This window comes from Andrena cerasifolii, chromosome 2 (genome assembly GCF_050908995.1).
Source record: "Andrena cerasifolii isolate SP2316 chromosome 2, iyAndCera1_principal, whole genome shotgun sequence".
Lineage (NCBI taxonomy): Eukaryota > Metazoa > Arthropoda > Insecta > Hymenoptera > Andrenidae > Andrena > Andrena cerasifolii.
Genome location: NC_135119.1, coordinates 20172646 through 20189711, shown reverse-complemented (window position 1 = coordinate 20189711; position 17066 = coordinate 20172646). Strand labels below are relative to the sequence as shown.

The following is a 17066-nucleotide window of genomic DNA, read 5'->3' as shown; positions in this document are numbered from 1 at the left end:
TGCTCAAGGTAACAGAAGAGTCTACGCACAAAGAAATATTTACTTTCTCACTAGGGAAATATAAATAATATAGAAAGTGTACAGAATGTTCGTATTATACGTGACCAGCGTTTTTCTTGGAAGTAACTGGTGCAATAGGCGAAGAAGAAAAAAAGTTTCGTCATTTTTCATAAGAAATCCAATGGCTCGAATGAATTTTAACAAGTTTTAATACATTCCTAAATGTGAACATGACCTTCATTCTTTCCCAATGGCAAGTTATACATTTTTCATGTCATATGAAAGTGACTATAGAGATGAGTTTACCTTCCATTGATGGTCAGACTATCAGTCACCCGCGAGAAGAAAAATGTGTCGCCGTACAATCGATTGTGCATGAAATATTAATGCATTTTATAGAGAAATATGCGACCGGTATGTCATTCTTCTTGGACGTACAGGTGACCTTCGCTCACACGGTTTACGCATCGGAGAAAATTGCGACCAAGCATGCAGTAATTACTTCAAAGATCCATATTTAACACAATACCCGCATAACTGCACTTCAAGATAAATCCCCAGGCCATATTGTTGAATTTGTAATAGCTCGACGCGACACCTGCAGCATCACAGTCAGTCAATAAATACTTCAGCCTTTTTCATCAGTGAATAATTCTTCGCGGTATTAAGTGAAAGAATTATGTCGATATCGTTTTAATTGAATATAACGGGGGAGATTCTGTTATTCTATTTCACAACGGAATTATTTAAGTATTAATGGAATAATATACGGTTGCGCTTTACCCGCAAATCAGAAACGAAAGTTAAAAAACAAACAGGTTACTTATTATAATAATATGCAGTATATGATTATTACTTCATTTACACTAAAACTTATTACCAGTACTTTCATTAACACCACTGCGACATTTTTTATAATACAAAATAAAAGTTCGAACGTATCGAGTTAATGCAAACGTTGACTAAAAAATGCATGCTAATTTTACATACAGCTCAAGTTCCAAGCCAATCGGTAAATCAGTTTTCCAGTAGCGTCATTCTCAGTACGACATAGGTATTTAATTATTTACCAAAGCCGCGTACTTCCCCAATTCTTTAAATTTCGACGTAAGACTTTCAAAACATCGTCCAGAAACCTCGCTCTTGAAACAACCTCCTTTCATTTCCGACCCGACAGTGGGGCGATAATTCTCTCGAACAAGATTGAAGGAGTCAGGAACTTCGCCTTCCTTCTCATCGCCGACCTTTTCGGTTTCGCTATGAGAACTGTGCACCCCCTTAAAACGTTAGAAACCAGCACTGTATCAAAAAGGGCTGAGCCTCGCTTCGAGGGTTGCCGGTAACTCTACACAGATCAGATTATACGCGAAAACGGTGCGAGCAAACAGCATTGGTGGGGAAGTGGGACACTTGACCGTGGTGAATCGCGTCGTAGATGGCGCTTAATCTCGCGTGTAACACGGCAGGTCCGTGCGGGGCGCCCCGTAGCGTCAGCCAAATCCAATAAACCCCCGATAAGTGTGACACGATGCGTGGTATTCTTTTTTTCCTTCAGTCGCAGTTTCGATCCGGCCTCAGGGGGAGGGGGGGGGGGGCGCCAACCCCGAACGATCCTCCACGTACCAGGCGACCCGGTTCGCCGATCAAACGTTCTCTCCTCTGCGCGAAACAGTCATCCTGCACGTGGCCACTCGAACAATGCGGGAGGTGCACCCCGCTGCTAATAGTCGGGCATTAAATTTGTCCGGCGATATTGCTGAACGGGGTCGTCTCCCCCTTCGACTCGGTCTGAATGGGACGAGACGTCTGAAATATGCTTCCTCGCGCTTCACCCCCTAGCGGGGGTTACGTACACCCGGGCGAATAATGGACAGCGACGGGGACAGAAGTAGACGGAGAGGGATAGCGGATGGGTCTCTTGGGCGGGGGTTGCACGGTTTCTGGAGTTAGCCCTTTGGAAAGTCCTTTTAGAGGTGGATGCGCCTCGAGTGTGGCGTTTGCGGCTGTGCGACGAGCTTTGTAATAACTGGCGTAATTTTGTAGCTTGGTGGAGATGTGGTTCGATGAATTTTCTGCGGGGCTTGAATTATTAATAATGCTTTTGTTCGATTGGGCATGCAGGGTGAATGGTGGGGATTAAGAGTGTTCGCGCGGAAAGCAAGGGATGGAGTGTTGAATGAATGGAGAATTATCCTATGTCTCTTTTAAGATTGTATTTTAGGCTAGGATAAAGAGTGACCCAAGAAATAGCCCCTTTTTGGGTCCCACGATTTTGGAACTGAATTTTGTGCCAAATGATAGCTTATGCTGAGACATCAATCATGACAATTTTCAAGTTGAGGTGACTATTAGTTTTTATGTCACTCCGATAATTTAAACAATTATTTCCAGGGGTTTTGCTGACTGCTAATAACGAACTTGAACTTAGATTTTCAAAATTCACGAAAAAAATATCAAGAAATATAAATGTCTGTGTAGTAGGTGCGTTTTTAATATATCGTCCACAATGTTGAATTGGCCATTTGATTTTTTTTTCGTGTATTTTGAAAATCTAAGTTCAGTGACCCCAGAATTTACCGTTCGAATGTTTTTAGGCGACAGACAAACACAAACACTTTCTGGTTTATATGTATATTAAGATTCCCGTGGTATAGTGTAATCTGTGTAATACACAATATTATTAATGTTAAGGTATTTTTGTTCGACATATTTGATAGTGTAGGATATAGAGAAGCAAAATGGTAGAGATGTAATTACTATACTTGTAACTATAATAATATACAACCAAATCATGTTTCTCATTACGTAAGCAGACTAGAGCATAGGCAGAGGCTTTTATTATTACTACATAGAATATTCTTAGAACCCAATACCAGGTTATGTTTTTAAATAAATGAAAACTGAATGTAGGTCTTCCTCAAACCCTCATCGTTCAACGAAGCATAAACTATCAAACACACTTTACTAACCACAGTCTCGTGCGGATCGTTACAGCACAAAAATTCATATTCTCTAAACCTGAAAATTAATGGCCAGGTCTCAAAACCGTCATTCGAAGAAAGTCAACGACTATGTGAAATCACGAAACTCGCAAGAGGCATCATGATCATCAACCAGAACGGCCACGATCTCCATTCCCATCCGTGGCCAATTGAGATCAGTCACGGAACTCGATCTGTCACCGGAAGTGCCATGCTCCAGCCAGATTTTCCCGGTCAGACGCGAGAAAATTCCCGAGTGGAAGCCTTGGCCGTTCGTCTCTCCTTCGAGGCTCTGGCGGCGCGGCAAATTAAGCTTCCCAAAACACCGCGAAACTGTTAATTAAGACTCATTATGCGCGCGGCCGTCCGGGTTTGGGGTTGGAAGCGGCGAAAGGGTGGCGAACCGAGCTACCTACAGACAGAGAAAGGGAGAGGGAGCGACAGGGGGCCAGAAAGTGGAGAGATAGAGAGAGGAAGCGAGAGAGGGAATGAGAGAGAATTGGCGAAGAGGGAAGAAGTAGCCAGAGGAGATGGGAACGGAGTAGCTTGGTCGAGGCAGACCTGCAGGAGGGAGAGCAGGTCTGCGATAAACGCGCGGAAGAGGAGGTTGGCGAAGGTGGCGGTGGGAGGGAGGGAGGGGGATGGTTTAACCCGAGTAGGAACTTCTTAATACCGCGACTGCAGTCGGGTTCATTGTGGGATCAATACAGAGAGGACTGGGCGTAGGAGTGGCAAACGTCCTCTCATTGGACGTGCTGTTCCCGCGCGGTGATTGGCCGGCCGTGGTACTACCAGGAGGCGGTTCCTTTCGCGCTAGCCCCTCTTTTGGGGTGAACGAAAAGGGGGAGGCAGGCCCTGACCCCTCGCTAGGAAGGAGAGAACACGCGGCAAGCGAAAAAGACGGAGCGCCGCCGCGCGACCAGTTGGAAAAAGACGGCGGACCGGTCTACGGTGAGGGTGACACGAGGCCGGGGGGTTCAGTCTGTGTTTGCCCATCAGAGACACATCACCAGCCACGATACGGTCCGGTTACGTCTCGTTGCCGCGAGGGTAGCTCCCTGGAACCAGGTGTACACCGCCACGCTAGCTCTGATCGGCCTCTGGACACGTCGAGCCCTTGAACTTGGCTGTGCCCCCTGGATGCCACGATCGCGGGGGGATTTGGTCGGTGACGAGGATTGGCAGGCGGTGCCCCGACATCTCGCTCGAACGAGGACCGGAGATTTTTGGTGGTTTCAGGCGTAGGAAAGGTGTCCGAGGCTATCCTGGCCCGGTGTCTGCAGTGGTGACGCAGGTTTTAATTTGGTGTCTCGAGTTTTGGGGCTCGTTGTCGTAGAAGTTCAGTGATCTGTGGTTGGACTGTATCAAGGATTGTTTGTTTTGCGGAAGGAGGATTTGGATCGACAGTGATTATAGGAGAAAGCTATTTCGAGGAACTCGAGTGAATGTTTGGTAGTCCGAGGAACAACATCGAACGAGAGCCTAGTGAGAGCCTTCGTTTCTTGCTAGGGAGCAGCGTGTTTGGTCGAACAATTGATCGCAAGAAACTCGACTTCAGCTGTAGCTAATCCAAGCCCGTGTTGTGTTGTCATTTCCACCGCAGAAGGACTCGTAAACGTCTACGCTTCTCGGCGGAATCAGTGTTACACGTGACCGCCAGTTAGCCAGCTACACCATCAACCGCCCAATTACTCAGTGATCTCAAAAGTGTGCTCAGAAACCGTTGGTGAATCCCGCGTCCGCTATCAAGCCTGCTTCAAGCATCAAAGTGAATGACAACAACCGTGTTAACCATCAGCAAACCAAGCTCCAGCGGACGCTATAACAAACCGTGCCCCTGAGTCGTGCAAAAACCTCCAACAAACGATGTTGACAATGCGTCGAAAACTAGCGTAACGTAATCTAGAACATTCTGTGCGCGCAGATCTTCAAACGTCATCATCCCCGACGCAGCAGTGCCCACTACAAACGCGGGACGAAAGTTGACTATCGCTTGACTAGGTGTTTATGGGCGAATGGTACACAGTGAGGATGCTCTGCTCAGCGTGACGCGAGGTTTTTGAGATCGACGTAGCCGAGAGGCCTAAGTAGTGTTCGACGATCGCCCAAAGGACCGATCCAGCAAAGGGGCGAGTCAAGGTGAGACTAGAGGGGTAGGAGGCGAGTGGACAGAGTGGAAACAAGGGATAGTGTACGAACGGGTGGTGCGACGTTCGGGTACGCAAGTCGGCAGGCCGGCTCTGGGGTGCCGGGCCCGGGCGGGGTGATGAGCTGTTCCGAGGTGATGTATCAATATTATCCTTACCTCTATCAGAGGCCACCGCCGCCGCCGCACCCGACCCACTCTCATACGGCCCCGCACACCCATGCCCATGCGAATCCGCATGAGGCGCCTTTTCAATCCTTCTCAGCGGCCACGGCGACGCATCAGTACGAGAGGGTGAGTGCAAATTACTCTTCTTCTTACTTTGCGGGCGAGAGTGTTCCTTTGGTTTATCCAGAGCGGTGCGTTGTTCTCGCCGGGACGGGTGCTTCTTTGGCGAGTACAATGGGATGTGTAGCTCTCGCGAGTGGGGTGCTTATTGGCGTATACAGAGGGATATGGAGTACTCGCGAGCTGAGATAAAATTTGGCGTGTACAGAGGAATGTGTGCCTCTCGCAAGCTGAGATCAAATTTGGCGTGTACAGAGGGATGTGTACCTCGCGAAAGCTGAGACAAAATTTGGCGTATACAGAGGGATATGTAGTCGTCGCGAGTTGGGATAGTTGTTGGTGCATCCAGAGAGTTGGGATAGTCTTTGGTGCATCCAGAGAGATCGCGATGGTGGATATTTTTCGGCGTACACAGAGGAATGCATCGTTCTCTTGAAGGGGGAGTTTCTTTGCGCATCCAAGAGGATATGTAATTCTCGCGAGCAAAGATGTTCTTTGACACATCCAAAGTGATGCAGGGTATAGTGCAAGCAAAATTGAAAGAGTTGGACAACAGAAAAGTGAGAAAGCTATTTGGTGGGGTTGCGCGGACTTTAAACGACCGCTCTTCTCCTTCCTCGTAGCTTTTCCATGCATCCCAGTTCTTGCAAGGGGTATCTATGCATATAATCCTCGCGACAAGTGTTCTTTTTGGCACATGTAGAGAGAAGTATAGCTCCTTCAAGAAAAAAGGGACTAGCCACCTAAAAGTGAAACTTTGTCCTATTCCACGGAGTTCCGACCAGTTGAGGGGATAGTTGCCATAAACCATTGAGTGGCTCGTAGCAAGAGCCAAGTCACAAATTTCTTTTTTGCTGCTCTTACTGCTCCAATTTTGCTCACCATACTCTACATAGAGTTCTGTAACGGTGATAATACTGCTGGAAATGGGAGAGAGTACGAGGCTCTGCTGTTTTACTGTGTACACTAAAAATAGGTCTCTTTCTACTTTATTCAATTATATAGGGTGACCACTTGTTGGTACTGTGAATATGAGTGATTGTTAAAGAGAGATAAGTCGAAAGTACATGATAAAATGTTCGTAAACAAGGCTCTGCGCCTGGGAAACAGGAATTTGAAACTTCGTCAAGCTGACTTCGGAGATCCAAAAGTCTTCTTCATTTCTCTTTTTAAATTTCCTTGATGTCGGGTTAATACGGATTTATTTGAGATTATTTGTGCTCCACAATGAACTGTCTGGATTTCATTATAAATCATTGATGTAAAAACAGTTGATAATGGTACCTACATTGGTGTTTATATAACTATACTCTGTGAAATAAGTCCGTAGAAAAATGTACCATAGTAATTCTTAGCGCAGTACCTACACAACGTCTCGATGAACATTCGAAGTTTTCTTTTACAAAAACAAACACTTGTTTCATAGTCTCAACTTACTTCCCCATAAAAAATTACTTTCTTCTGAGTTGTATCGTCAATTACAGACCCGCCTGAACACATTTAAATCTTAAAATAACGTATCATAATACTCAACGCGTCGTGCCTGTGATATCTGTCAAGCCGGACTCCGTAAATTGATATTATCCGTCGGGAAAGATCGCCAACTGTTTTCCATCGCTACTCGAATTATACGTGTTGTATAAAAAAATTACTGATACACAACATGCAAGCAACACTGTCATAACATAACTCTGAAATAGTACATTCAACTAAAAACATTTACAATGCCATACTCTAGATATTTATGCCCAAAGTAACTTCCTACCTGTTACCCTTTTCCAAATCGTACTTTCTTACCGCAATATGTTGTCGATTAAAGAATCGATGCAATCCTTCACATCACAAATACAAGTGGATCTCAATTTCTCCATTATCTATGCATTATTCTCGTTACAACGAAACATAGACTCGACACTTTCGACATCTATCAAGACTTCAACAGTTTGAAATACTCCAACAGTATCCGAGATCTTGAAGATGTACCAAAACTTTACAAATTTGAGTCACCCTAGTAGTACTAGTAGTCTTCCAACTCGAGACCTTCGAGGAATATCAAGATTTGAAAATTTTAACCACTCCAGTAATATTCAAACCTAAGACCTTCTAGGCGTATCAAGATTTGGAAATTTTAATCACTCCAGTAATATGCAAACCTACGAGTTTCTAGGCATATCAAGGTTTTAATATTTTAATTACTCTAGTAGTACATATTCAGACTTAAGACCCTCCAGACATACGAAGCCTTCGAAAGTTTGTAATACTCTAAGCCACCAAACAAGCCACTCACTGAATAAACTGAAAATTTGTAGTGCAAAGCGGTGGAACGGCGAGAGCGGACGTGCGCGATCGTCGGGGATTTAGACGTCAACGGCTCGTCAGGATCCCGTTCCTGACACATTATTCATAACCTTACGTGCTGTCATACGGGACGTGTATCGCGCGGCTTGTCTCGTCCCGAGATTACAAGCTGGTCGCGTTTGAGCGCGCGCCGCCTCTAAAAGGACCACGACGGCCACCGTGCTGACTGACTCGACGAACCCGACATCAGACTTGAAATTCGACGGTTTTCGGGGATAACGAGATACAGTAGAACTCCATTTATCCGAGCATGCCGGGGGGGAACAAAACGTTTGGATGCTGTGCGCTCGTCATTTTGCTCTATCAATGATTCCTCGTTTGGATAATGCGAGCTGACTCTGAACGGAACCTGTTCGCGAAATTGGGGTCGAGAATATCGATTCGATTCGTGTAAATTGATGTTTCAAAGCGATTAAATTAGTAGCTGAGATTTCGGGGGAAAGAGTTGGAAGTTTGGGCAGTCGTCGTTTGTTTTGGTGATGTATTGTTTGAGTCGGTAGCATTTCGGTCATCATCTTTACCAACTTCGAGTAAATTAGAAAAAACTGTTTATAAAATTATTGTTTTGACTTAACATTGAAAAAAGAACAGTAGTTGAAAAATATATATTTTCACACAATAAGTAGTAGTTGTTGCTGCAATGTCCTCAATTGTGAAAATTCTTTTGTGATTTAAGCTTGGATTTGCGTAAGTAGGGTGGTGGTTTAAGTAATGAAGATTTAGTAGCAGGTTTGATACATAAATTGAGTAAAAGCTTGCACAGATGAGTGAAGTTTTCTGGGGATATTTGACAGCTTTTTGAAGACCCTGTTTTTTGTTACCATTGGTTGGATGTTAAAAAGAGTATTGGAAGTGGAAGAGAAACGTGGCATGAGAGATTTTGAGGTTGGTAGCCAGGCATTGATTCTTATCGATTATGCCTATCTGAATTAATTTCATATTGCAGTACACACGTTTGAAAATATATCATTTCTTATAAAGAATGATTACTCCATCTGATTGTCTTTTTTGGGGGAAAACTGTTGATCGCTGTTTTTAAAATTGTACACGTTGAAGTATTTTTAATTGGCATTTCATTATTGGCAGAGTTGCCTTCGTTTTGAAAGTAGGTTTTTACAGTATTTTCCTACATAAGGGCCAAAGGTAGTCTTGAGAATATCGTACCTGATACAAAAAATAATATACCGCAATTCGTACAGGTAGGTACTCTTAGCAGGATATTATATTATACAATAAGCTGAATGTCTCAATTTCTGCTCATGTCCCCATTTCTGCTCATTTCGTATTTTTCTAATTATTATATGCGTTACGTTTGTACTATAGTTGCAAGAAAATAATTCTAAATTATTTAAACACGACCTTGGGGCAATACATACATCGCTATTTTTAAGGGGAGAAATACGAACATTTAGAGCATTATATATTTAATTACAAATTACTAATAGTTAAAGATCTTGAAATATCTGTCTTAAATAGTATTTGAATTGGCTGATTCATTATTAAAGAATTAATCAATTACTCTGCAAATTTTCATCACAAACAAATTTTGTACACCTTCTTTATGATGTGTTACCTCTTAAATCAGCATAAATTGGGACATTCACCTTAAGTATAATAAACCATATGGAATAGAATTAGAAATAATAATAAGTAAACTTCTAGAAAGTAGGTACCACTGAAGACTGCAGGCAAAATAATGAAATATTTTACATATTAATATAGTTATATCTTTGTGCATAATTGTTATGTACCTACATAAAATCTTTAAGGAAAAAACAAATACTGTCGATGCTTTCCAGAAAATATGGAAGAATGGAAACGTCCACAGGATGGAAATCCCTCGGCGTGGAAACACGCCGACGCCAGTCAAAGTGCTAATCTCCCTAGATAACTCCCACTCACCCAAGAAACTATACTTTTACTTTATTCTACAACGTCAACTGATCGATCACTCAATACATGCATCAAATCAGTCGTCCCAAGAAACACGTGCCAATAGAATCTTAAAAAACGAGAATTTTTGGAACAAGCTTGTAAACACCGCCCGTAGACGAGGGTAAGTTTCCCAAGAATGTTGTCGCTGAGGCATTCTTTCATCGGTGGCCGTTCAGCAAAAGTGTTCTCATTACACGATGTTTACAAACAGTAGGATGGAGGCCCCGAGGTGTTTTACTTTACAGACAGTCCCTGAATTCCCGCTTTTGGCCGCGCGTCCTGAAATAGTTCCGCAGACAAGGGACCGAACGAGAGTTTCTGCGAGTTTCACCTCGGGTATCCTCTCCACATCATTTTAATATGTCTGCTGGCAGGTCAGCCGTGCTTTCTGCCCTCCCGTGAACTCATCCGTACACCATGGGGTGTCGAGTACCGTTTTTCTCGTTACTTGTACCCCGGCTACTTTCTTATTCTTTCCTTTTTCGTCACCGTCTTCGCTTCCCGCGTTTACCTTCGCAGTTTGCGGAACACTCGTGCCGTCTTTCGCGAGATTATTTTCGATGTCTTTGTCAAGATTCCGAAGCGTATCGAATTCTGTTAAGGCGTTTATCCTTTCTCTACGTTTTATGAATTTTAATCATTCATTCGAAGGTGGCTTCCGAGTAGGAATTCGAAAGCAGTAGATTCCCTGAATTTCCACTTCACTACAGATCCCATGCAATTTTCAACAGACCAAGTTTCTTCGATTTTATTGAAAAAGAAATCTACCCAACAAAGGAATTTTCTGAACTTCCACTGATCGACGCACGAAAGTCTGATAGACCCTTAAATTGGAACACTTGATAATTAAAAAAAAGTAGCGATTGTGCTAAATTTTTCATACTTCCAATCTCTTCTTTTGCCTATTCATTCGGGCATGAATTTAAAGGAAGCACATAGTCAGCTAATTCAATCTCTGTTCCCGCAAAAATTTTAAAATCCCTGAAAAGGACGAGATAGTGCACCGCAGTAGCCTACGAATTCATTCCACTCATCATTTGCTTAAACACTCCACACGTAATAGGCCTGTCGTCCCACGGAGCTGTTAATTTCTTCACAGATATCTCTTCCATCCGAGACAATAGGAATCCTCGCAGAGAATCGCAATAGGAGACCCTGCTATGTCTCTCATTCCACTGCACACTATTACCGCCTGGCCTTCAGCAAGCGCATTCGTACTTCCCTCTATTGACCACCTGACGAAAGTCGCGGAAACGTGAACGCGTAACGCGAGTGAAACTGAACGCGCAGGCACTCGTCGGAGGTGAACCGCGCACCGTCGAAGCCGATAGCTCGATGCAGCGATAAATAATAAGCAACTGCCATCGTTACTTACTTAGCCGACATTGAGAGGAATGTCGGGACGACGATGAGGTATATCACGCTGCTTACCTACTTAAACTGTTTATCATGCGGTAAATTATACGAGCTGGGAATATGCTAATGAGAGTCCCGGAGATCTAACTGCATCTAAACGACGTAGATCGCTGATACGGTGAGGACTAGTGAAGAGAAATTTCTGAACGCCGCCGCTGGGGCCCGACAGTAGTGGTAGTTGGACGTCCTCCAGAAAGAAGAGGCGCACCGCGTCCCGGCGACCGAGGGCACAAATCACTTTCGGTACTGCGCGCGCGGGCGCGTGAGAAAGCACCCTCCCTTGGGCGAGCATTCTTAATCCGTTTAGCGTTGGCCGCGCTATAATGTCGGTGGAGTTGTAAACATAGCGTGGGATGAAAAGGATGATAGAGTATCGGGGGTAACTTTTAGACGCCGTCACCGTCACGCGTCGCGAAACAAATTGAGTCTTGACCTGGATCAGAGTTTGCACGCAGGTTTCCTTGTAGTGGACACTTGGATTTTAGTTGACCAGCTGAAATGTTCGCTGGGTCTTGAGAAACAAATGTGGAAGAGAGGTGAATCTTGAAATGCTTTCTGTGCAGTGCATGTGTCGATTTGGACGCCGCTCGTCGCAGTTACCTGGCCTAATTATCCTGTATTAAATCTAGGTGGAGGTTCTAGATTTGGTGTACTTCTAACCTGTACTTAAATCTAGGTAGAAGTTCTAGATTTGGTGTACTTCTTAACCTGTACTTAAATCTAGGTGGAGGTTCTAGATTTGGTGTACTTCTTAACCTGTACTAAAATCTAGGTGGAGGTTCTAGATTTGGTGTACTTTTTAACCTGTACTAAAATCTAGGTGGAGGTTCTAGATTTGGTTGTTGATTCTAAGGAATGCGATGTATCCTGTCCTCTTCGAAAGACATAACGTCAGATTTCTAAAAGAGGCTTCATTGTGCGAGCTGAACACTGCGTCTCGAATGTTGTTGTTAATATTGAAAGTACAAATAACTGCTGCAGGGAGATATAAATGGCGCGTGTGTTTTACCTCGTGTACAACATTGAGAATATTTTTAGTATTTATTCACAGTACCTGCACCTATGCATGATTACGCTTTCGTTTTATATACATGTATAATGCGTATAGAAGAATTAGAAAATAGTGCACAAGTTTTACTATCAAATGGTGGATGATTCTAAACTCCTTCAGCATCTTCCCTGAAATTCTCTCCTCTCTGCATGAAAGCCATAAACTTATTAATTCCTCTAATCTCATTTTATTATTATACGGAAGTGGCGCACTCAGGATTTAATCTTGGAGGAGCCGAGTTGAAGGGATGGAAATATGTTAAACGCAAATTCAGTAAAATTCATTAGGTGATTACAAAATTTTATTTAAAGAATAAAATCCAGTTTTCTTTTCTTTTTACAAAGCCTCTTTTTAGGGGGTGTCGGGACCCCTTGACCCCTCCTCTGGGTGCGTCACTGCGGAAGGGTCCTTTCATACACAAAAGTTTACAAATAATAATTTAGTAGTAGAATAGTCAAGAGATAAGTAAGAAGTTATTCAGATTCTGTAGTAGTGATTATGACTCTTCGTGGTTGCAGGCTGAAGGGAGTAAGTGGAATTCCAAAAAAGTTGAGTGTGCTAAATAACAAAGATACTGGCTAATTGTAAGTTGCAAGTTGCAATAATAATATCTATCCACACAAAATTCTATCCATATTAACTACGTGACCCCCAATCCTGACCCCGCTACTCTGCTACACATGTCTCATGCTGCCACGTGTAACGATCACCCAACAACAGTAACAAAAAAAAAATTCTCTGCGAGATACCCACCGTCGAGGTTCAACTTGATTTTCGTGTCATCGACCCTGATCGATGCACACCCTGACAAAGTCACCTGTTCAGACAAGAAGAAGAACACCCCAAGGAGAGGAAATCGGTAAAATCATGTCGAGCTAGTCGCCCAGTGAGAAGAAGAAGAGATCGTCCCGGGGCCCTACGTAATAAAGCACGTACGCAGCTTCGTGGCGGCGTGAGAAAACGGCTCGGGCATTTTTAACGCGCTGGTGTAACCGTCGGGGCGTATAGAGGCAGTGCGTACACGGCAGAGAGGGAAGGTGGCCGCGGCAGGAAAAGAAAAACGAGGGAAGCAGGACGACGACGACGACGACGACGAGAGGGAAGAAGGAAAAGAAAGAGAGAAACGCGTTCGCGCGAGCGCGAGCGTATATTAGCCAAGCACGGCGAAAAACGCGAGGCTATTAATTCAGAGCCGGTGGACACCGGTCAGCGCCGGCAAAGGAACAAAATGAGCGCCCTTGGGTCAGGCCCTAAATAAAAGGAAGGAAGGAACGTTTAAATAAAAGTAAACTCGTGTCGCCGTGCTGCCCCGTCCGCCGCCGCGTCCTCAACTTCCCCGGCGAAAGGGGAGAGGCGTTTTGGGGGAAGAAAAGTTGCCCGTAGTTGAAGATCGCAGAACCCTCGCGAAACCTGTCCGTGCATCGAGATCTCGACCTTGCCAGCGCCCGCGATTCCCGCGAGCTTTAACGCTTCGCCTCCGTTATCTGACGATCGTCGAGAATGCGACCGACGGACGCGCGAGAGGGAACGGAGACGAGAGGCGTTTTTCGCCTCCTCCGGCCTAACGGTGCTTCAGACGCGATCTCTGCCTCGGGACGGAAGATTCTGGATAACCAGACTGCGTCGAATCGCGCGGGGTTGCTTTTCCTCGTGCGGTTCCTGGCGACGAGGAACTTCTGCTCTTGTTTCGTTCATAGGGTAGGGGGTAGCTCTGACGCGCTCTTATTGCTATGCAGTAACATTGATCGTGGCTGAACGCTTCATTCGTGGCACATGTGCAGTGATGGGTGGACGCATATCTGTGAAGATGGCACCTCTTTTTGGGGTATTGCTAGCTTTCGATTGAATATGAAGGGTGGTGATGTATTTAAAGATGAAAAAACTGTATATTACTGTAGGATTCTTTTGTAATAAGCTAACTCACAGGGATCGCAGATAAAGAATAAGTTTATTAATATGATGGAAAAAAAAATAGAATAAAGAAAAGTATGCACAATAGTTCATGCTTCGGAGGCTTCCGATCGACGACTGCCTACGCCACCGTCGACGCCGATCGCCCCTTGTCGCCGTTACGATCTTTTTTCTTTCAGCATTCGGGCTTCTCGCGACTCATTCATCCCAATCGCTCGATCCTTCATTACTGTATATTATTATCTACAGCAGAATTTGGATGCTTCCAAATTCCCAACAGTGTTTTTCTCTGAAAATTATTTCATTTCGAGTGATCGTTAATGTTCACAATTTTCCTTCGGTACTTCCCTACTTCACTTCGCATCTAAATTCCCTATTTCAGCGTTTTTTGGGGGGGATTAATAAAATCATAGTTCTAACTTCACTTTTCCGCTCCAGTCACATCGCCTGATTCCTCCAAATTAAAGCCTCGTTTCGCCTCGGCACAATTTTATCGCCGCGATGCCCTTAATCAGCCCTATTAATATTTGCGTAGCAAGCCTCGCGGCAGCGTAAATCAGTGGCGACACGCGATTAAAATCCCACTCGGGGGCGCGTTATTTTTCACGCGCGTGTCCCCCCGGCCGCGCCGTTTAAATCGCCGCGGGAGAAATACGAGGGACGGAAGCCCGTCGATAGATCATCGTGGGGTAATGGCACCGCGGACTCCCGCGTTATTCGATCTTAATCATTTTTATCGCGTGATGGGACTCCCGCGCCTTCCACGACCACCTCGGGGACCCTGGTCCGCCTGCTCAGGTGGTTGCCCGCTTAACGCTTCGCCGTTCGTTATCTTACCATCGCCAGCGACGAGAACGCTAAATGCCGATAGCAGCGGGGCTCCTGGGGTTCGCTCGCGTCGGCGAACACCGAGATCCGCATGTAAAACAACCGATTCGTAATATTTAGCGGGGACGGATCGTTAATTCTTCGCGTCCGCGCGGCGCGCGAACCTGCGCGGGAACAAAGGCCACGCGGTAGGATTTGATTTAACGTTCTGGTCGGCGGTACCGCCGAGCTTCACCTGGGCGACTCGATGAATCGAACGTAGATAACAGGGTTTTTCTTCTGACCATGTTATTGGCCGCGAAATATCAACTACTTTTCGCATTCAACCCTTCTCTTTGTCTCTAGTTCACGAAAAATTGTGCTAAATAGGCTTTCCAAGCTCAAATTCCAAGGTACTTTGCACTCTTTGAATATGAATGTTAGAGAGTTGTCAGTTGAGGGTTCCTTGTGAGAGGAAGGTTTCTAGATTTAATTGTAGTACTCGTTAGTAGGGGAAACCGGGGTAAAATGAGCTTCCTCAATTTGTTCTTTAAAAATAGAATATATTTACAAATTTTTGCGATTTAATAAATGTATGTAATATAATAATGATAATTATGCACATTCAGATATCAAAAATGTAAATTTATTTAAATACTTAGAAATTAATTTTTAGAGACTTTCGACTGGTTTTCTATTCAATTTAGCTTTTTGGATAAATGAGTCATAAATGTGTTATTTTAACTCAAATTTTTTTCTACGTGTTTAAAACAACCTTGTAAACATACATGTACACGCGCTTAAGAAAACATTATTCCCAACATTATTAAATAACTAATTTTCGTCCGAGTACATATTCGGGGGTAAAGTGACCGGGGTAAACTGATTGTGAGCTGCAAAGAACAGACGAGCAAGTGATGTGCGCAATATCCTAACCTGTCAGCTGACTAGAAAACCACGCGGCGTGGTTGAACAGAAACTAACCTCAAGAAAATGAAAAATCTGCCACAGTTTTTGACAACCACGGTGCAAAAAAGCCACAACCTGCCATGTTACACGCGTCATCCCAGCGCAAGCGGTTATTAACTACCTATATCCTTAATTAAAGTTCTTACTTTATTTCAGCTCACTTTATCCCATACATGCTGTAATGTTTAAACTATATTATAAATCTGTTTCCCCACATTTTTATTGAAAGGAAAAAATTTTATTCTACTTCAAACTTTTTTAGGCTCACTGTACCCTGGTCTCCCCTACTCAGGTAGTACTCATTAAACTCAGTAAAGTAAGTTTACTAAGCATGCGCCTGAAAATCAACCCTTTCAGAGTTGCAAAGCTTCCTTCTTTATTAATCGCAAATCTGTGGACACTTTCGACTTCCGCGAAATCACTCAATCGTACTCAAAGGACATCAATTAATCCAGAACTGAGAAGAAGTACCTAATTCCAGAACATAAACACATTCCCATGATCCCTTCAAAACTTCGAACGTATCCTCGCGCTCCCAGGAAACGTTGAAAGTGGACAAAAATTGACAGACTCCCAGGAACACATCCAAAATTCCTCGCTAATGGATCTGCGCTAATTAGGACCCTTTCATCGATGAACAATAACGACGTCGCGCGTTGCTCTTTGCGACGTTTCAAGTGGACCGCGTCGAACCACAAAAATGGCAGCTCGGCGTCGATACTGGCCCCCGTACCTGAAGAAACGGCGTCCCGGTAACGACAGCGCTAATGAAGGATAGCTAGGTTCTTGCCTCTGCTCGGGAGCGGAGGGATCTGCACCTGTCTTCTCTCTTTGTACACGAGGTCTCGCGTCCCGATCAAACGGGCCCCAGCGTAACCTCCACCCTCGATTTCTTGTTGACTAATTTCTTGCCGGCCCTTCCACACGCTCGCAGGAATTTATATGCGCGAAACGCCCACGTGAAACGCCAATAAACGCCCGCGAGCCTTTGGGGGACATCGTTCCGTCTTAACGGACCAGACTCCAAGCGTGTCCCCCTTTTATGACTTTATTGCGCGAACGCCCGACCAGATTTTATATGAACTGTTGTCCTCGTTAGGAATGCTAGTCAAGGACCGTGTCGTTGTTGGGTCTGGCAGATTTTATTGGGCCTCGTTTAGCGTCTGGGTTAGCGCGTCGTGTGTGACCAGCGCCCGGCTGATGA

The 17066-nt window shown here is 44.5% G+C and overlaps 1 protein-coding gene across 4 annotated transcripts in view; it reads left to right on the top strand.

The window, feature by feature from the left end:
* Positions 1-3891: 3891 nt before the first annotated feature.
* Vg (transcription factor vestigial) overlaps positions 3892-17066 on the top strand; it is a 153056-nt gene continuing 139881 nt past the window's right edge. For 2 of the 4 annotated variants that reach the window (XM_076830775.1, XM_076830777.1), the window contains exon 1: positions 3895-5421. In XM_076830775.1, coding sequence (XP_076686890.1) covers positions 5248-5421 — 174 coding nt within the window. In that variant the 5' untranslated portion in view covers positions 3895-5247. Of the gene's footprint in view, positions 5422-17066 lie in introns of all 4 variants that reach the window. The other 2 variants (XM_076830776.1, XM_076830778.1) reach the window with 2 other exon arrangements.